This window comes from Trichosurus vulpecula, chromosome 5, assembly GCF_011100635.1.
Source record: "Trichosurus vulpecula isolate mTriVul1 chromosome 5, mTriVul1.pri, whole genome shotgun sequence".
Taxonomy (NCBI): domain Eukaryota; kingdom Metazoa; phylum Chordata; class Mammalia; order Diprotodontia; family Phalangeridae; genus Trichosurus; species Trichosurus vulpecula.
The window spans coordinates 95495233-95511678 of record NC_050577.1 but is presented as its reverse complement, the minus strand read 5'-3'; the positions used below and the strand labels follow the sequence as shown (position 1 = coordinate 95511678).

Here is a 16446-nt window from a genome sequence, read left to right as displayed (position 1 = left end):
CCTCTCAATCCATTGCATGGTGGGTGCAGTTCAAATTATCAGGACATTCTTCCTTTTCACTTGAGCTAAAATCTTTCTCCTTATGACTGACACCTGTAGGCACCAACTTTGCTCTCTGAGGAGAAGAAGGCATTCAATTCCTTCTATGTATGACATCCCCCCATATATCCAATGAGAGTGACCATGCCCTTCCTAAACCTTCTCTCTTCCAGCCTAAACAACCCTTATTCTTTGAATTCTTCCTTCTGGGCCATCATGTCCACAACTTCCACCTTCCTCATCATCTTCCTCAGCATGAGCTCTAACTGGTCCTGCAGCAGAACAAGATGAGAATTGAAGCCAGAGCATCTAGAGTCAAATCCTGGTTCTCATTCTTTTGGCCTTCATGACTTTGGGCAAATTTAACCACCATGGGGTTTAGTTTCTTCCTGTGTCTAATGGGGGGAGGGAGTGGACTTAGATAACCTCACAGATTCTTCCTCACTCTAAAACCCAAACTTCTGAAAACAAGGGGCCTAAGGTGGAACATGAGATTGCACATGGGATCTGACAAGTTTGAGGTACTGTGAAAATATCACTTCCCACATAAGACCATCACACTCCTACTGATGCAGCCTAAGATTTTGTTAGCTTTTTTGGACAGCTGACCTCATATTAAGCTTTTATTTTTGGTTTGGGCCAGTAACACTGTCACAGTTTCTTGGGAAATTCTGATGATGGAAACTCCTTCTGTGGAGAGTAGTAACTCCTTTGTAAATAATGGTTAAGAAAAGGAGTTCTTAACAGTTTTTTTTTTGTGTCCTGGACTCCTTGACAATATGGTGAGGCCTATGGATCCCTTTGCAGAATAATGTTTTTAAGTATATAAAATAAAATACAGAAAATTATGTTCAAATGCAACCATCATTTTTTTTTTCAAAACCACTGTACAAGGTTATGGATCCCAGGGTAAAGACAGCTGTAATTTAGGGATTTGTTGTAAGTACAATAAAAGGCTAAGGATCTTTTTCCGTCATCACATAGGATTGGAACCCAGGTCTTTCTGACATGAAAGCCAGTCCAATATTATATTTCACCTTTTGCTTATCTTTCTTTTTCACTTCACCCAAAACCAAAAACTGTCACATATGTGTCATCATCTGTGTCTTCTTGTAGAGCAGATAATGTCTGCTTTATGAATCTGGATACTAAGGCACCTGGAGAACATATTTTTTTTCTTTTCCTGATATAGGTTTGTTGTCTGTGGGTATTTTGGGCATAATATCATTTTCTTTTCATTGTTGTTGTTCAGTCATTTCCATGGTGCCCAACTTTTTATGATTCCATCTGGGGTTTTTTTGGTAAAGATACTGATGTGGTTTGCCATTTCCTTCTGTAATTCATTTTACAGATGAGAAAATTGATGCAAAAAGAGAATAATTGACTTGCTTAGGGTCACACAGATATTAAGAGTCTAAGGCTGGATTTGAATCCAGGTGTTTCTGACTCCAGGCCCAGCACTCTATCTACTGTGCCACCTAGCTGCCCCATGTTTTCCTTATTAAAATCAAAGGTTTGAAAAATAGAAGAAAATGTGAGGTATCTCATCCAAAAAACAACTAATGTGAAAAAAAAATCGAAGAGATATCATTTAAGAATCTTTGGCCATTGAAAATCATTGAAATCCATGACCAAAAGGAGAATGTACACATTACTTTTCAGGAAATTTTAAATGAAAAGTGCCAGAAGTACCAGAGGCATAGAAACACTCCACTGGTCTCCTTGTCAAATAAACTCCAAAAGGAAAAATCACAGGAATGTTATAGCTAAAGTCCAGGGCTCCTATATCAAAGATAAATTACTGCAAGCATTGCTCCCAAAAGAGTTGTTCATTGTGAAGGATCCACAATCAAGATCACACCAGACATCACAGGTGCTAGCATAAACTAGAGGAGATCTTGGAATGCAATATTCTGAAAGGGAAAAGATAGAGTCATATTCAAGAAGACTTTACCCTGCACAGTAGAATTTAATCATACTGGCCAGACATGGATTTTTAATGGAATAGAGAACTTTCAAGCATTTCCCATGAAAAGACTGGAGATGTCTAAAAACACTGCAGTAAAAAACCCAGAGTCAACAGAAACGAGAAAAGTTGACTTTCTTTGAACAAGTTAAGTAGCTACATGGTGTTGGAGTGCTAACATTCTAATGGGGATATGTGTGTATGTGAGGAGGTTGTAACAAATTTCTCCTCAGAACCTTAAAGTTCTCAAGGGATACTGAGAGCATTAAATAAGAAAAATAGAGGCTGTAGAGGTGGATTGGTTCTGTTCAAAGGATTTGAAGAGGGGGAAAAGAAGATAAAGTAAAAGGAATATATTAATGTAGAAAGGAGAAACTAAGAAATGGCTGGAGCCTAACAGCCTAACATGCTGGAACAGTCAGAGGCATAGGGCTCTGAAGCATGAAGAAAAAACAACAAAAACCAGAATCATATAGAAACAAATTTATAGAGGCCAGCAGAAAACAGAGGTGTGCATAGGATATCCTTTCCAGAACTGGGTCAAAGTAGGGGCCCTTGAGTTTTCCTCATAAAGAAAGATAAGCTCAATCAAGAGTGAGTTCAGAAAACTGAAGTAGGCATAAAGGGAAGAAGACTCACAAGACTGGGAGGAGGTTGGACTCTGGAGAAATCTCTGGTGGTACCTAGTCCACTTCTACTGGTACTGCAGAGTCCAATGAGCTGGTTCCATGTCCAATCCCATTTCTGACACCAATTAATGTTAACCAGACCAGAATCAGCCTCTAACCTGTGGGTAGTGGGAACCACAGAAAGCAGGCCAGAAGCAGGAGAGTCAGGACACATATAGAAGTTTAATTTCAAAGTGAGGAAACTTTCATAAGCAGAAATCCTCCTCATGAGGAGGGCTTCACACGCTGGAGTAAAGGCAGTGATTATATAGATAAAGCCACAAGTTGGGGTGGGGTTGAGGGGGGGAGTAGGAGATGAGTTGGATCACAACCCAGTGACTCTTGGGTCTCAAGTAGCAGTTCCCACTGAAGACTTCTGCTTGGACAATATAGGTGTTCCTGGGTCTTGTGGGAACAGTTTTCAGGTTGATAATCTCACAGTGAGGTACAGAACTAGTTAGTGTGATGGGAACAGGAGTGCAGTACTTGGTTTGGTTTACTTAGCAGTTACAAGAAACAGGGATTATAAACACGAGGTGTAATGGATGGCTTTAGGCTGTAGCACATTGGTTCTCCTGTCCCTGGGAAAGAGGGGGCAGTGAACGAACACCTGGTGCTGGTCAAAGCAATATACTTTGCCAGAGGGTGAGATCATCCAGAGTAGGAAGGATTGTTGTTATTCCAAGCTCAGGGCACAGCCTTCTTGCTCAGCCTTAGCTCTGTGAAACAAGGTGTCCCCAAATATCTTGACAGGTTAAATTGTGTGCATGACTATAATGGAAAATAATTAATAAATAAAAATAATTATAACAGAAAGTAATTAAATAATAATAATCATCAGAGTGGGAAAGGATCATAGGTAGGGAAGGTTTGGGGAGAGACCATGTGCTTGTAGCTGGTTCTTAAAGCAGGCGTATGATTGGGAGTGATGGCCAAGAAAATGGGAAGTACTTCTTGGGGGGAAAAAAGCACAGAATGGAGCTCAGACAATTAGTTCCTAATTGTACACAATGAGTTGTGAATTCTTGCCTTCTCCTGGCTGTTGCTATCTACCTGTTCCCATAGCCCAAACATAAGAAATTAGGAAGTTATATCTGCTACTGTAAAATATCAGGATACATTCTTCTGAAAGGTATTGCTCTTTAGCAAGCAGTGTGATGGACCAGAAAGAACATTAGACTTGTAGTCAGGAGACTTGGGTTCAGCTACTGTCCGAATCCTTTTATTAACCATGACCTCCATTACTTGAGCTCACTTTGCACCACCTGCTCACATGGAAGAAACTAGATATGAAATGATTTTGGTTGTCAGAAGGGCTACTAGAGAAGTACGATCATAGCAAATAATATAACAATTGGCAAAATAATCTTTACATCTTTAGAAAGTGTACAGTAAAATCTTGGTTTATAAGTAACCTGATTTACGTATACTTCACTGGATGAGGAAAAAGTTTTTGCAAAATTTGTCTTGCAGGACAAACAAAAATTCCCAGTATGAACATCTCACACATCGAGTGAGATTAGGGAGGTTTATCAGATGTGGGGAAAAGTGCAAAATGTTGTTGAAAGACATCACCCAAATAAAGCTGTAGCAATGAGAGCCATGAATATTTTTAACGATAACGCAATGTCACATTCCCATGACGTTCTGAAAAAACGTCAAAAACAAGTGTCGTTAGATAGATTCCTAGTCAGAAGCAAATATAAAGAAAAAAAAATCAGTGACTCGAAACATGAAAGTGATTCTAAAAAACAAATATAAGTGAAGGCAGTAGTTTTATTCTCTCTTTTAGTGAAAGTAGCTAAGAGAGAACACTCTGTTAAGAATCTCCTTCCAAGCAATAACCCTTCCTCCTCCTCCTGTCTCTCATCTTCCTCATGCTAGTCACAATTCTTCTGAAAGGTAAAGTGCAGGTTAATTTGTTTTATTTTCAGGTTATATTGTGTACTAATCATTGCTATTGTATTTCAGGTGCATTAGGGACAAAAAACTTCCTTAAAATTATAAATAATTATTTTTATATGGATATTTTTGGGGGTGTGGTCCTGATCATCTGACTTTACATTATTTCCCATAGGAAAATTCACTTTGCATTATTAAAAAATTGCATAATGGACAGAATCCTAGAAGGAATTAAAGGTTCTACTATACGGTAATTATGCTCGGCTTCGCTTCGGGCACTTTGATAATTTTTCTCATAAATCAGCTCTAATTTCTTTAATGCTTCCTTCTCCTTCTCCTCAAAGATCCTCTTTTTCTTCTCAATATTTTCCTTTTGCTTCTCATAGTGTACACTTTCTTCTTTCAGCTTTTCCTTTTCCAATTCTTCTTTTCGCTTCCCATATTTCTGTCTGATTTTTTCTCTCTCCCTCTCAAACAGTTGCTTGTACTGTTGCTGACGAGCCTTCGTGTCTTTCTGGAGGAACTCTTCCACAGATTCATATGTGTTGTTGGTGTAGTGGGTGCCTCCATTAGCTTGTAGCATTTTCTCAATTATGGCCATCAGCTCTGAAACCTGGGCATCTCTCTCAGCTCCACTAGCTTTATTGTTAAATGCACAGCATCGGTTTTCACACTTCTCCAACCACTTCTGGAAATCTGGGTCATCAATGGTTCTTATATAATCCCCTACACTTTCTTCTTCCAGGTCTTCTTTCCGAGTGAATACAATGATTGAAAACTTCACTGCTTCAGGATCTAGAATAAAATAAAGCTGATGAAGAGCTGCATTCTCCTCCTTGGTGAAACGACCTACTTGCAACACCAGGAGTAGAGCATGTGGTCCTGGAGAGGATAGTGCTACTAAGTGAGCCAATTCAATGAAGTTTGGTTTCTCTTTAGCATCAGTATCAAAAATGCCTGGAGTGTCAACAATAGAAATGTCCCTCCCATTCCATCTGGTCCTGGCTTTCCTGCAGACCTTGGTGACTGACATGTCTGAATACTTGGACTCAAACTCTCTCCGGCCCAGGAGGGTGTTTCCTGTTGCACTTTTCCCAGTCCCTGTTTTCCCCACAAGGACAATTCTGAGTTCTGGTTCCCTTGAGTCTCCACTGTTGTCTGGGTCTGTAGGAATAAAGTAAGAAAGAAGAATGAATGACCGGGTTTTATAGATGATGGTACTAAAGCCCTGCTCAGAAATCCCAGCATGGCAAGGAGGTGACCCTAGGGTTCTTGAAGTCTATGACAGCTATGACTAGCTGAGAAGGGTCCTAATAATCTGGACGAGGTTTGAGCATGGATGACTCTCTATTGTCCTAGTGAAATTCACAGATCTTTGTCAGCAGAAGAAAGGCCACCACTGTTGTTTGAGGTCTCTTAGGAGATAACATTTCTTAAATTTATATAACTGAAAATTCTACCCTTCCTCAGGGGCATATAATGAATGAATCATTATTGCTTGTTGGAAAACACATGCATGCATGTACACATTTATACATAGCCATATCATACCTATTTATATTAGTAATTGAAGCCTTTTCCCATGTTAGGATCTTTCTGTGGTATGGAAGTTTATTCCTCCCTTCTCTAAAGAATCTGAAAGATTATTTCATAGTGAGAATCCCATAAGAGAAAAGCTATAACCACCTTTGAATTCTGAGTGCAGACAGAAGTATGTATTTTTTCATGTTATTTATCTTGATGTTTCTTTTTTTTTTTGCAACATGGCTAATATGGATATATGATTTGAATGACTTTTAATGTGTAATGGATCCTTTCAAAGGGTTGGGTAAGGTATGGATGGAGGGAGAGTATTTGGAATTCAAAATTAAAAAAAAAGAATTTAAAAAGATACCAATGTAAATAGGAAATAGTTAACAAAATAAAATATGAAAAAGGAAGTTTATTTTGCATCCCCTCTAGATTCTGAATTAGCACTTCACAGGCAGAATTGCAGAGAAAATACAAACAAACATGAGCACCTCTATAAATCTCTGATTCCTCACTTAGGAGAACAACCCAAGGCCATTCTCCTGTCACTTGACAGATAATTGGCAAGTTTCCTTTAGGGATTGTCTATGAGTTTTTGCTATTACCTCTAAAACCAGTTAAGAAGGTATCTCCATTTGTCCAATGAACTTCAGTGATGAGTGCCCATGTTGGTTTAGATCGCCCATATCACCTGATTTGTCTGTGCTAGATAAGTTTCTCTATAGCTTCCTTGTCAGCCACTTTTGAATAAATTGGAGAATCTTTCTGCAACTTACATTCTCCTCTACCAGTTTCTGTGCTCCTAGATTCCAAGACCCAGACCTGGAAACTGAGATAGCGAATAACATTTTTGTCCTCATCAATCGGCGGCCTGGAATCTCCACATACCCCTCTCCCCACCCACCCAAATTAGACTACTTTATCAGAGAAGGGACTTTTCATATACCATCAAGGGAAACTGAAAAGTCATTTTTGTTACCTCCTCACTAGACCAATTCAGATGCAGATTTGGAGCATTACAGCTTCACATTTTGGTCTACAGCCCTCCTGGACCTTCAGAAGCTATATAGGAGTAACTTTTAATATAAATCATTTTTGAATATATAAGTCTTACATTTGGATTGTCTTTTCCCCCTTCCTAGTGTAGACACTTGAGTTGCCACATCATCACTGATTGGGAGGAACATTTGCTACCAAATGAAGGAAACAGGGAGGGTACCTTGAATAAGTTTTCTTCCTTAAAAAAAAAACACTCAAAAAAAAAAACCCCCACCAAACTTCCTCAAACTCAGGAATCCCTTATTCTAATTGTTGCCAGTGAGGAGCCCTAGTTGAGGTCTCCCTCTGTCTCCCCAATTAGGTTTTTATAGATAAGTGTCCACATAAGCCAAACCAACTTTCTAGCACCTAGGATCATAAATGTGAAAATCCACATGCCTTTTCTTAGCTGACCTCAAGTAAGTGGGGACAACATTCCAGTCCTATAATGCATATCCTTCTCACCTATGACAGCGATAAAAGGTCCCAGCGTATAAGTCTGGAAGCAAAACTGTCAGATAGCACCTTTTCTGCCATCAATCGTCACCCTGTTCTCCCCTCCCCCATCTCAAAAGAAGGGCACATCCCTTACACCCATCAGAAAAGGGAATGTAAGCTGCTTGCAAGCAGGAATTGCTTTTTTCTTTGTATTTGTATCACCCAGCACCAAGTACAGAGTTAGATATTTAGGAAGCACTTAGTAAATGCTTCTCATTTGATTGAGTTAATTAAGTGAAACTGTCCTTCCCATCTCTAGTCAGCTGTAAAGAATATCCCTTAATAGATCTGTTTTGGACACCTGAGTCTCCTATGGGTTTTTCTTCTTAGCATAGATGCTACATTATCACACATTCACCGATTTGGAAAGGCCATTTCCTCCTGGTCTAATCATTGGTATGGGTTTGAGGAACTGACCAAGTGTCCTCACTTCTAAACTCCCTAAACTGAGACAGAGTCTTCACTCAGGCTTCTGCAGTGAGTGGTCTGACTTCAGGTCCATGGTAGGGAAGTGTAGGGCAAGAGCATCACACAGGGATTGTTGGGGGTGGGAGTGGAGACATGAACATGGAAGAACATGGGTGTGTATGTTTCTGTGAAAATAATGGGATTTAGGTGGCAGTAGATGCCATTTTACTAGCTTCATGGTATCCTCTTTCCAGAACAAAACTCTGCTTCCTCTGTTAAATGTTGAGCCACTAGCCAGAAAGAGCCAGTAAGAGAGCATAGGGTGGTGGTGGAGAAGTGGGGGATGGGGCTAGGGAAATAGGGCTCCAGCAGACAGAATACATACTGAGGGTCCCAAAAATCGTAGTGCAGTTTTAAGGGTTGGGCCCAGTCAGAGGACCCAGGGTGGTGGGCAAGGATACGGGGCATGGGGGGGAGGAAAATAGGGCTCCAGCCAACAGAAAAAAAAAAACAAGATCTGAACAATTTTATCCTGAACAAATTTAATTGATAAAAATTGGCTTAAAGGAGAAACAAAGACAAAAATTAGTCTCTGTCCTCAGGGAGAGTTCTACCAGATACAAACAGAGGAAAAACAGTTAAGACTAGAAAATTCTTCATAGCCCAGAAGTTTTAGTCGGCTACCCACCTTGGGCCTGAATGAGGCATCAAGAGAACATGGCATCTGAAGCCCTCATGGAATACTAGGTTGCTTAAATAGAATCATAGAGGTCTAGGTTTCTTACCCAAGAGATCAATTCTGTGCCATACAGGGTCTCTAGTGATATCAGTTATTAAGACCTGGTGCTTAAAAACTGTCTAGAAACTTGAGGGTGACAGTGTGGGACAATGGGTAGCAGGCTGGCCTGGAGTCTGGAAGACCTGGGTTCATGTCCCATGTGAGGATGAGGATGGGTAAAGTCCCTTAAACCTCAGTGCACTTCCAACAAATCCCTGAATTGTGTCTTTACCTGGGATCCATGAACTTGTAGAGTTGTTTTAAAATAGACATTTTGATAATTGCATTTGAATATAATTGGTTTCTTTTGTGATCCCCTATTTGATTTTATTCTTTTAAAAACATTATTCTGTAGAGGGCATCTATAGGCTTCACCACACTGCTAAGGGATCTAAGACAGAAATAACAGCAAGGACTCCTATTCTTAAGCCATAAAACACTATGAGGTCCTGCTCTGCACAGAATGAGGTTCTATTGTGGGATTTTTCCATGAAACAGTGAAGATATTACAGGTCTAGGCTGAAAAAACAACTTATTGTGAGGTCAGCTGTCAAAATAGCTAACAAAATGTTAGACAATAGCAATAGGAATAGAAGGATTTTATCCTGGGAAGTGACAGTCCCACTGTACCTTAAACTAGTCAGGTCCCATGTGCAACAGCATGTTTCAATTTAGGCGTCACATTTGCAGAAGTTTGCATACTGGATTTAGGAGTTAGGAGGAGGCTGTAAGGTTGTCTAAGTCCAGCTCCTTCATTTGACAAATGAGGAAACTAAGTCTCAAAGCAATTAAATGACTTGCCTCAGGTCATGAAGGCCAAAAGACAGAGAGTCAGCATTCGACTTGAGGTCCTCTGGTTTCTATTCTCATCTCCTCCCACAGGACCAGCTGGAGCTCATGCTGAGGAGGAGAGTGAGGAAGGTGAAAGGTGAGGAGATGATGGCCCAGAAGGAAGAATTCAAGGAATAGGGAGTGTTTAGACTAGCGGAAAAAGCCTTAGATAAGGCATGGTCACTGCCCTCAGGTATCTGGAGAAATGTCCTACAGAAAAGGGATCAGTCATGTTGCTTGGTCCCAGAGAGGAAAGCTGGTACCAAAGGTGTGGGTTACAAGGAGAAAGATTTCAGCTCCATTAAAAAGGAAGAATGTCCTAACAATTGGAGCTGCCCCCATCATGGATTGGCCTGGGAAAGAGTGAGCTCACTATCCCTGGAAGTGACCACAGTTTTTAGCCATATCATAAAGGGTTTTTTTCTTCTGGGAGGATGTTGGACTCTAAAGTTTCTTCCAATAACCCATGATTCCATGAAGGCCTCAGCTTAGAATCTAACATCAACTATACCATTAGAAATTGCTGCTTTCCTGTCAGGAGGAAGCCTGACTACACATTTTAATGAGAGAAAAAGATGATGGGAAAGTTGTACTGCTTTAGGTTTCACAAAGTCTTTACAAATATTGTCTCTGTGGATCCTCACAGCAGTTCTGAAAGATAGGTACTATTATGAGCTCCATGTTACAGATGAAAACTGAGGCAGACTGACGTTGAGACTTGCCCAGGAGCACACAGGTAGTAAGGGTCTGAAGCTGGATTTCATAATCAGCCTTTCCCCCTCCAGGTCTAGCTCTGTATTCACTGCAAGACCCAACTCTCTCTGGGAGAAATCTGTGTGAGTGCCCAGAGCCCTGTGCACAGGACAGGAATATTGTAAGGGGAGTATTGCCATTGCTTGCAAAGAGCTAATCCTATGTGTGGAGAAGAGAAAGATGTCTCAGGCTCCACAAGGAAATGTAGAGATGATTTTTGATGCAGCCAGAGATCAGAGGAGGTGAGGCTATATGATTGTTTCCAATTCTAGAATGTTTGTGTTGTACTAATAAGTGTTTTGAAATTCTCAAGTAATTTAAGGTGACATTCATTATAAAAATAAATATATGTCACAGACCATATTTTTTATATGTGGAATAAAAACTATATATAGTTCAGAAAAATGTGGAGAATTACTGTCAGGTAGGTATGATTTTCAGTGCTAATAATTTCAGGCACTTAATTGAATAATTTGAATTAGTAGATATCTTATCTACCTGACATTTTTATGAGAGGGAGAAGAGAGAATTTGATTGATCAGAGGCGCCATGATCAACCCCCTCCTAAAATAAATGGACCCTTACAAATTGCAAATAAGTCTCTCAGAGTGTGACCCTCAGCACTTTCGTTGTGTGGTTCGTCCTTCATTTTCAAAGATCACCATGACATCAGGGAGATGAAAATATGACTTGGGATTGAATTGCATTTGAGTGAGGGAGGGCTGTGCAAAGTCACCAGCCTCAGTTTCTCCTCAAGAGCCATCTGGGTCTGGTGGTCAGATATAGATCAGGATGACTAGAGATGGCCCAGGATGCAGTGGGGGACCTTGGCCTTTGAAGCTCAGGTCTTTCCAGAGTTCTCACTTGGAGTGAGGCAACACCCATTAGAATGGATTGTGCAATCAGGGAGAGTCCCCTGATCCACCCCTGCAACACTTCAAACATTCCAGTAATGAGAAACATACTGGTGGATTCTAGTTGCTAAAAGCCCCTTACCAGATATTGTAGCTTCCTCTGTGGTAGAGAGGGTCCTCACTGGGCTACTCTTCTCACTGCTCTCACTGCTCCAGCCTCCATCATACACAGCAGAAACTCGGAATCTGTACACAGTCTGAGGTGTCAGTCCATCAATGTCACAGTACATCTCGTTATTTCCTGTGCTGTGTTCATGCCATTCTCCTTCCTCCTTCTCCTCAGCCTCAGTCTCCTCTCTGTACTCTATTCTATACTCTTTGATCTTGACTCCTGCTCCAACACTTGGGCCCTCCCAGCACAGGGTCACAGACTGTGGTCCCACCACAACAGCTTCTGGCTTCCCAGGAGGGCAGCTTGGGGGAAGTGTCCTCACAGCAAGGCTCACATCACTGCTCTCACTGAGCCCTAGCTCCCACACCTCAGCAAACCTGAACACATACTCTGTGCAAGGCTCAAGGCCACTCACTTTGAATACCTCTGGCTTTCCAGACACAAGGATTGTGGTCCAGTCCTCTTCCCCTACAACCCGGTACTCTCCCTGATAGCCAGTGATCCTCTCTTCCTTCTCACATGCTGGGGTAAGTGTGAGCTCTGCACAGTCATGTGTGACCTCACCAATATGAGGAGGGGGAGGTTTGACTGGTAGCTCAAAGTCAGTGCTGACCAGCAGTCCCTTTTCATAGAGGTAAATGGAGACCCCCTTGTTCTCCTGGTCCGGGACAGATGCCACAATGAATTGAGTCTTCTTAGAGGAATGATTGGCCTTGGCAAATGTTGAAAAGGATTCTGCCAATTGTATTACTTTTCTCCTTGTCTCTCTGTCCTCTAGCCATGAGGAATATGTCTTTTGCTCACAGTCAGGACTGAATGATTCTGGATTCCGTAGCCACTGTTTCCAATCTGCTAAGTAGGGTTCCTCTTGCAAGGAGGTGAATGCAAACACCAGGACAAATCTGTGGGTGGAGCCTAGTACCATATCATCTAACTCACTCTGGTCAGCTATGAGTGGCACCTCCTTCAGAATGGTGAGGTAGGACTTGACCACCTTCATCTCCTGCAGCTTCTGATCCAGGAACTCAGAGAGCCTCCTAGTGCTGAATGGAGACTGGCTTTCCCTGGTTAAAATCCTGGTTAGCTCATCTTCCTCTGCTCTGCCTGCCCGGATCTCAGGTAAGGCCTTGGCTATTTCCTTCTGTAAAAGCTGTCTGTGCTGCCTATTTAGCTCCTGGAATAGCCTGACCTTTTCCCTGATTGTAGAAAAGACTGAGAGTCCTGGTGCCTCCAGCATGTCATTACACCTCTTGTCACACTCAGATAACTTCTCCAGAGTGTCCTGGGCATCCCACACCAAGCTAATGCTGATCCCTCGAACCAGCCTGGCAGCCTTGGAGCTCAGCTTCTCCAGAGGGTACAGCCAGACTTTGAGGGGCACCCCATGTCCCCTAAGCAGCTTAGGAAGGGAGGCATAGACTTTTACTGCATCTTCATAAGTCACTGGGTTGGTCTCAAGGACAAAATCCCCATAAAATTTACACCTGAATTCCTTGGTTGATTTTTTCTCACTGTCCTTTATTTTCCCCTCTCCCTCTACTTTTCCGGATATTCGGGGAATCTTATTTACTTTAGCCTTCAATGTTCCTTCTATATCGTTGACATTTTCATTGTTGGAAACTTTCTGATCAAACACAAAGAAAGCCTGGGCCCCATAGAGCACTGCAGTGACCACGTGAGTGGCTGTTCCATTATCAAACACATCATGGTAAGCAATATTCTGATATCCCAAGTGGTTCATTGTGAGATGGGAAAACTGTGTGGTCATACTGTACTTGAGAGTGACCCGAACTTGCTGTTGGGATGTCTTGGTATCATTTAAATACTTGGCAGAGCCTCCTACTTCAACCAGCCCCCCCAGGACACTTGCTTTCAGCTCTGCAGAGATATTCATGGCATTGGTCTTCTCATCAATAGAATCAGAGGTGATGATGTCAAAGTCAGTCTTGCACTGCTCTTCTGTGGTCACATTTCTCTCAAGGGTCTCCCTGTCCCATAAAGTGATGCCTAGAATGGGACAGAGACATTAGGGAGTAAATGGCAGATTGCAGAGGGAACACAGAATAGGAGAAGTTATGCCTCTGAAGAAGTATAGCTCCTTTTGGATTGTCTTGGGCAGGCCCCTTGTTTTGAGACATTTCATGCTGCTAGCTAATAATGTTACTCCCTAGCATTAATACAGCACTTTAATATTTGCAGAGTATTGGGGAGTGGCTGAGCAAGCTGTATTACATGATTGTGATGGTATACTATTGTGCTATAAGATGAGGAGCACGATGCTTTCAGAAAAGCCCAGAAAGTCTTACATGAGCTGAGACAAAGTGAAGTGAGCAGAACCAAGAGACCACTGTACACAGTAACAGCAGTATTGTACAATAATGGATTGTGAATGAGTTAGCTATTCCAAGCAATACGATGATCTAAGACAATTCTGAAGGACTTTTAGTGGAAAATACTATCCAGTTCTAGAGAAATAACTGACAAAGTATGAAAGCAAAGAAATCTTTTATTTTTTTAACTATTTTTATTGTATTTTTGTCTGTTTTCATTCACAACATGAGTAATACAGATATATGTTTTCCATGACTGCACATACATAATCTAGGTAAAATTTCTTATTTTTCCATAAGGAGAGAGGGGAGAGAGGAAGAGATCTTGGAACTCAATTTTTTTTTAAAAAATGAATGTTAAATTTTGTTTTAAAATGAATATTTTATATGTGATTGAAAAAAATAAAATAAAAGTAATAAATATTTTCAAAATATTTTGCAATATTATCTCATTTGATCCTCAGAACAATCCTGATAGGTAGGTGCTATTATTATCATTCCCATTTTTTGGGTGAGGAAACTAAGGCAGGCAGGGTTAAGTGACTTGCCCAGGGACTTACATATAGCTTGGATGTGCCTAAGCCTGGATTTGTACTCAAGTCTTCCTGATTTCAGATCTAGTCCATTCAGTTCCATCCATTTCACCACCCAGCTGCAAACTACTAGCTGGCTCCTGGGAGGTGACTCAGGAAGGCAATAAGTGGGATAGAATTAAGTGGTTCTTCTAGATCTTTGTTGTTGTTCAGTAGTTTCTGACTCTTCCTGATTCCATGGACCATAGTCGTGCCTGCGGTTTTCTTGGTAAACATACTGGAGTGCTTGCTACTTCCTTTTCTAGTGGATCCTTTTGTCAGGCAATCAGAGGTTAAGTGACTTGCCCAGGGTCAGACAGCTAGGAAGTATCTGAGGCTGAATTTGAACTCAGGTCTTCCTGACCCAAGGTCCTGTGCTCTATCCAGTGAAGCACCAGCTTCTTCTATTCTAGATGCTGGTAAAGATCAAAATCCAGTGTATATTCAAACAACCTGCAATGCTTACCCTTCTCAAGGAAGAGTAATGGGACTGCCTGCCCTTCCACCTTCCCCCAATCCTTCATTCTGAACCATCAGGTCTACCATTGTACTTCAAGTCTACCTTTCAGCTTAATTTTAACTACATTGGTTAATATGCACAAACAATTCAGGTAGGGGTGTGTGTGTGTGTGTGTGTGTGTGTGTGTCACAATATGCATTCCCCACCTCCCAACACTGTATCTGATGCAATTAAGACTCAACCCCTCTCTGGCTAAAGGTGGTTTTGTTTTTTTTTTTTTTTTAAAAAAAAAGCTCAGTCTTCTTCTTGTTTGGTCTTTGGAAGATTACTTCTTTTCTGACCTCCACCCTTCCAGGATGAATGAGCCCCTCTCATCAGATATCTCTCATCACTCCTGGCTAGGATGTGCCATCACACAGCATCTCCCATCAGAGCAAAGTGATCCTGGTAGGTTCTAACTGAGAGAAAAAAGGTGAGACCCTCTAATCCCTGAGACTTTGTTTGAATCTGACTTTCTTACACTGATCATTTTACACCTAGAAAGAAGTCTTTTCTAACACTGCCCTCTCCTGACATCTGCAACAAGGCCTTGCATTCAAGAGAGTAATTACCAGGGATGGAGGTATCTGAGCGACAATCATACAATGTCCCCAGATGTAAGGGCTGACCAAGAGCCGGGATCTCCATTGGGGTCTTCAAGGTCAGGCTGCCTGGAAGTTCTTTCTCTGCCATTTCCCTGAGGAAAGAAAATTGAGGCATAGGGCAGTTATCAGGGAACTCACTTTCCAGCAGGCTCCAACCATAAATGCTCCATTGTTTAGGGACCAAGCTTCCCCAATCTCTGTTAGCTTGTAATCCTGCAGAAGGTAGTGACTGTCCTGGGATGGAAAGACATCACTCTTGTATGGAGGCCACAAAAGAGCCAGACACCATGGAGTGAGCTGCTCAGCTTAGAAAGAATCTGAGGAATGAGCAAAGTCAGAGGGCAGAGGCCGAGCTAGAGAGGAGCCTGAAGGACCAGTTTGGTTGAGGCGAATAAATACGTATGTGTCACTAGAAGGTTTGCAGAGCACTTTACAAATATTATCTCAGTGGGTCCTCACAACAACCCTGGGAGGTGAGTGCTGTTATCATCCCCATTTGATAGTTGAGGGAGCTGAGGCAAACAGAGGGCACATGACTTGGGTCACACAGCTAGGTAGTGTCTGAGGTTGAATTTGAACCCAGGTCTTCCTGACTCCAGGCTCAGCCCTCTAACTACTGCACCACCCAGCTGCTTCTAGTGGGAGAGGAGATACAAAGGCTGAGTTGGGTTCACTTTAAGAGGGGAAGAAGGCTATCTTTGGTGGATTCAGACTTGAATCCTGGCCTTGGCTTACTGCCTGAGGCATCAAGTCCCTAGGGTATGGGGAGCTGGTAGAGATAGTCATAGTGTTGTGTGACCAGCAGTTCTTGGCTCTTATTAATGGTTTATGAAAAGCTGATCATCAGCATAAGCAAAATGCAAATAGACCCTAAAGCCTTTGGTTCTTCCAAACTGCCCAATCTTTGCGTTCAGACTCTGGAGCCATGGAATTCTGGGATGAATTCTCTAGGCTGGGTACTAGGATTCCCTGTAGTCTCAGACTGTTCTGACTGATGCCTTGA

At 41.7% G+C, this 16446-nt stretch overlaps 1 protein-coding gene across 1 annotated transcript; it reads right to left on the bottom strand.

Moving 5' to 3' along the window:
- Window positions 1–224: 224 nt before the first annotated feature.
- LOC118850945 (neoverrucotoxin subunit alpha-like) lies at window positions 225–15531 on the bottom strand. The gene is made up of 4 exons (XM_036760558.1): window positions 15411–15531; window positions 11408–13444; window positions 4967–5739; window positions 225–311 (listed from the first exon to the last, which is right to left on the bottom strand). Exons 1-4 carry the CDS (start codon window positions 15529–15531, stop codon window positions 225–227), a joined length of 3018 nt encoding a protein of 1005 aa, XP_036616453.1.
- Window positions 15532–16446: the final 915 nt, after the last annotated feature.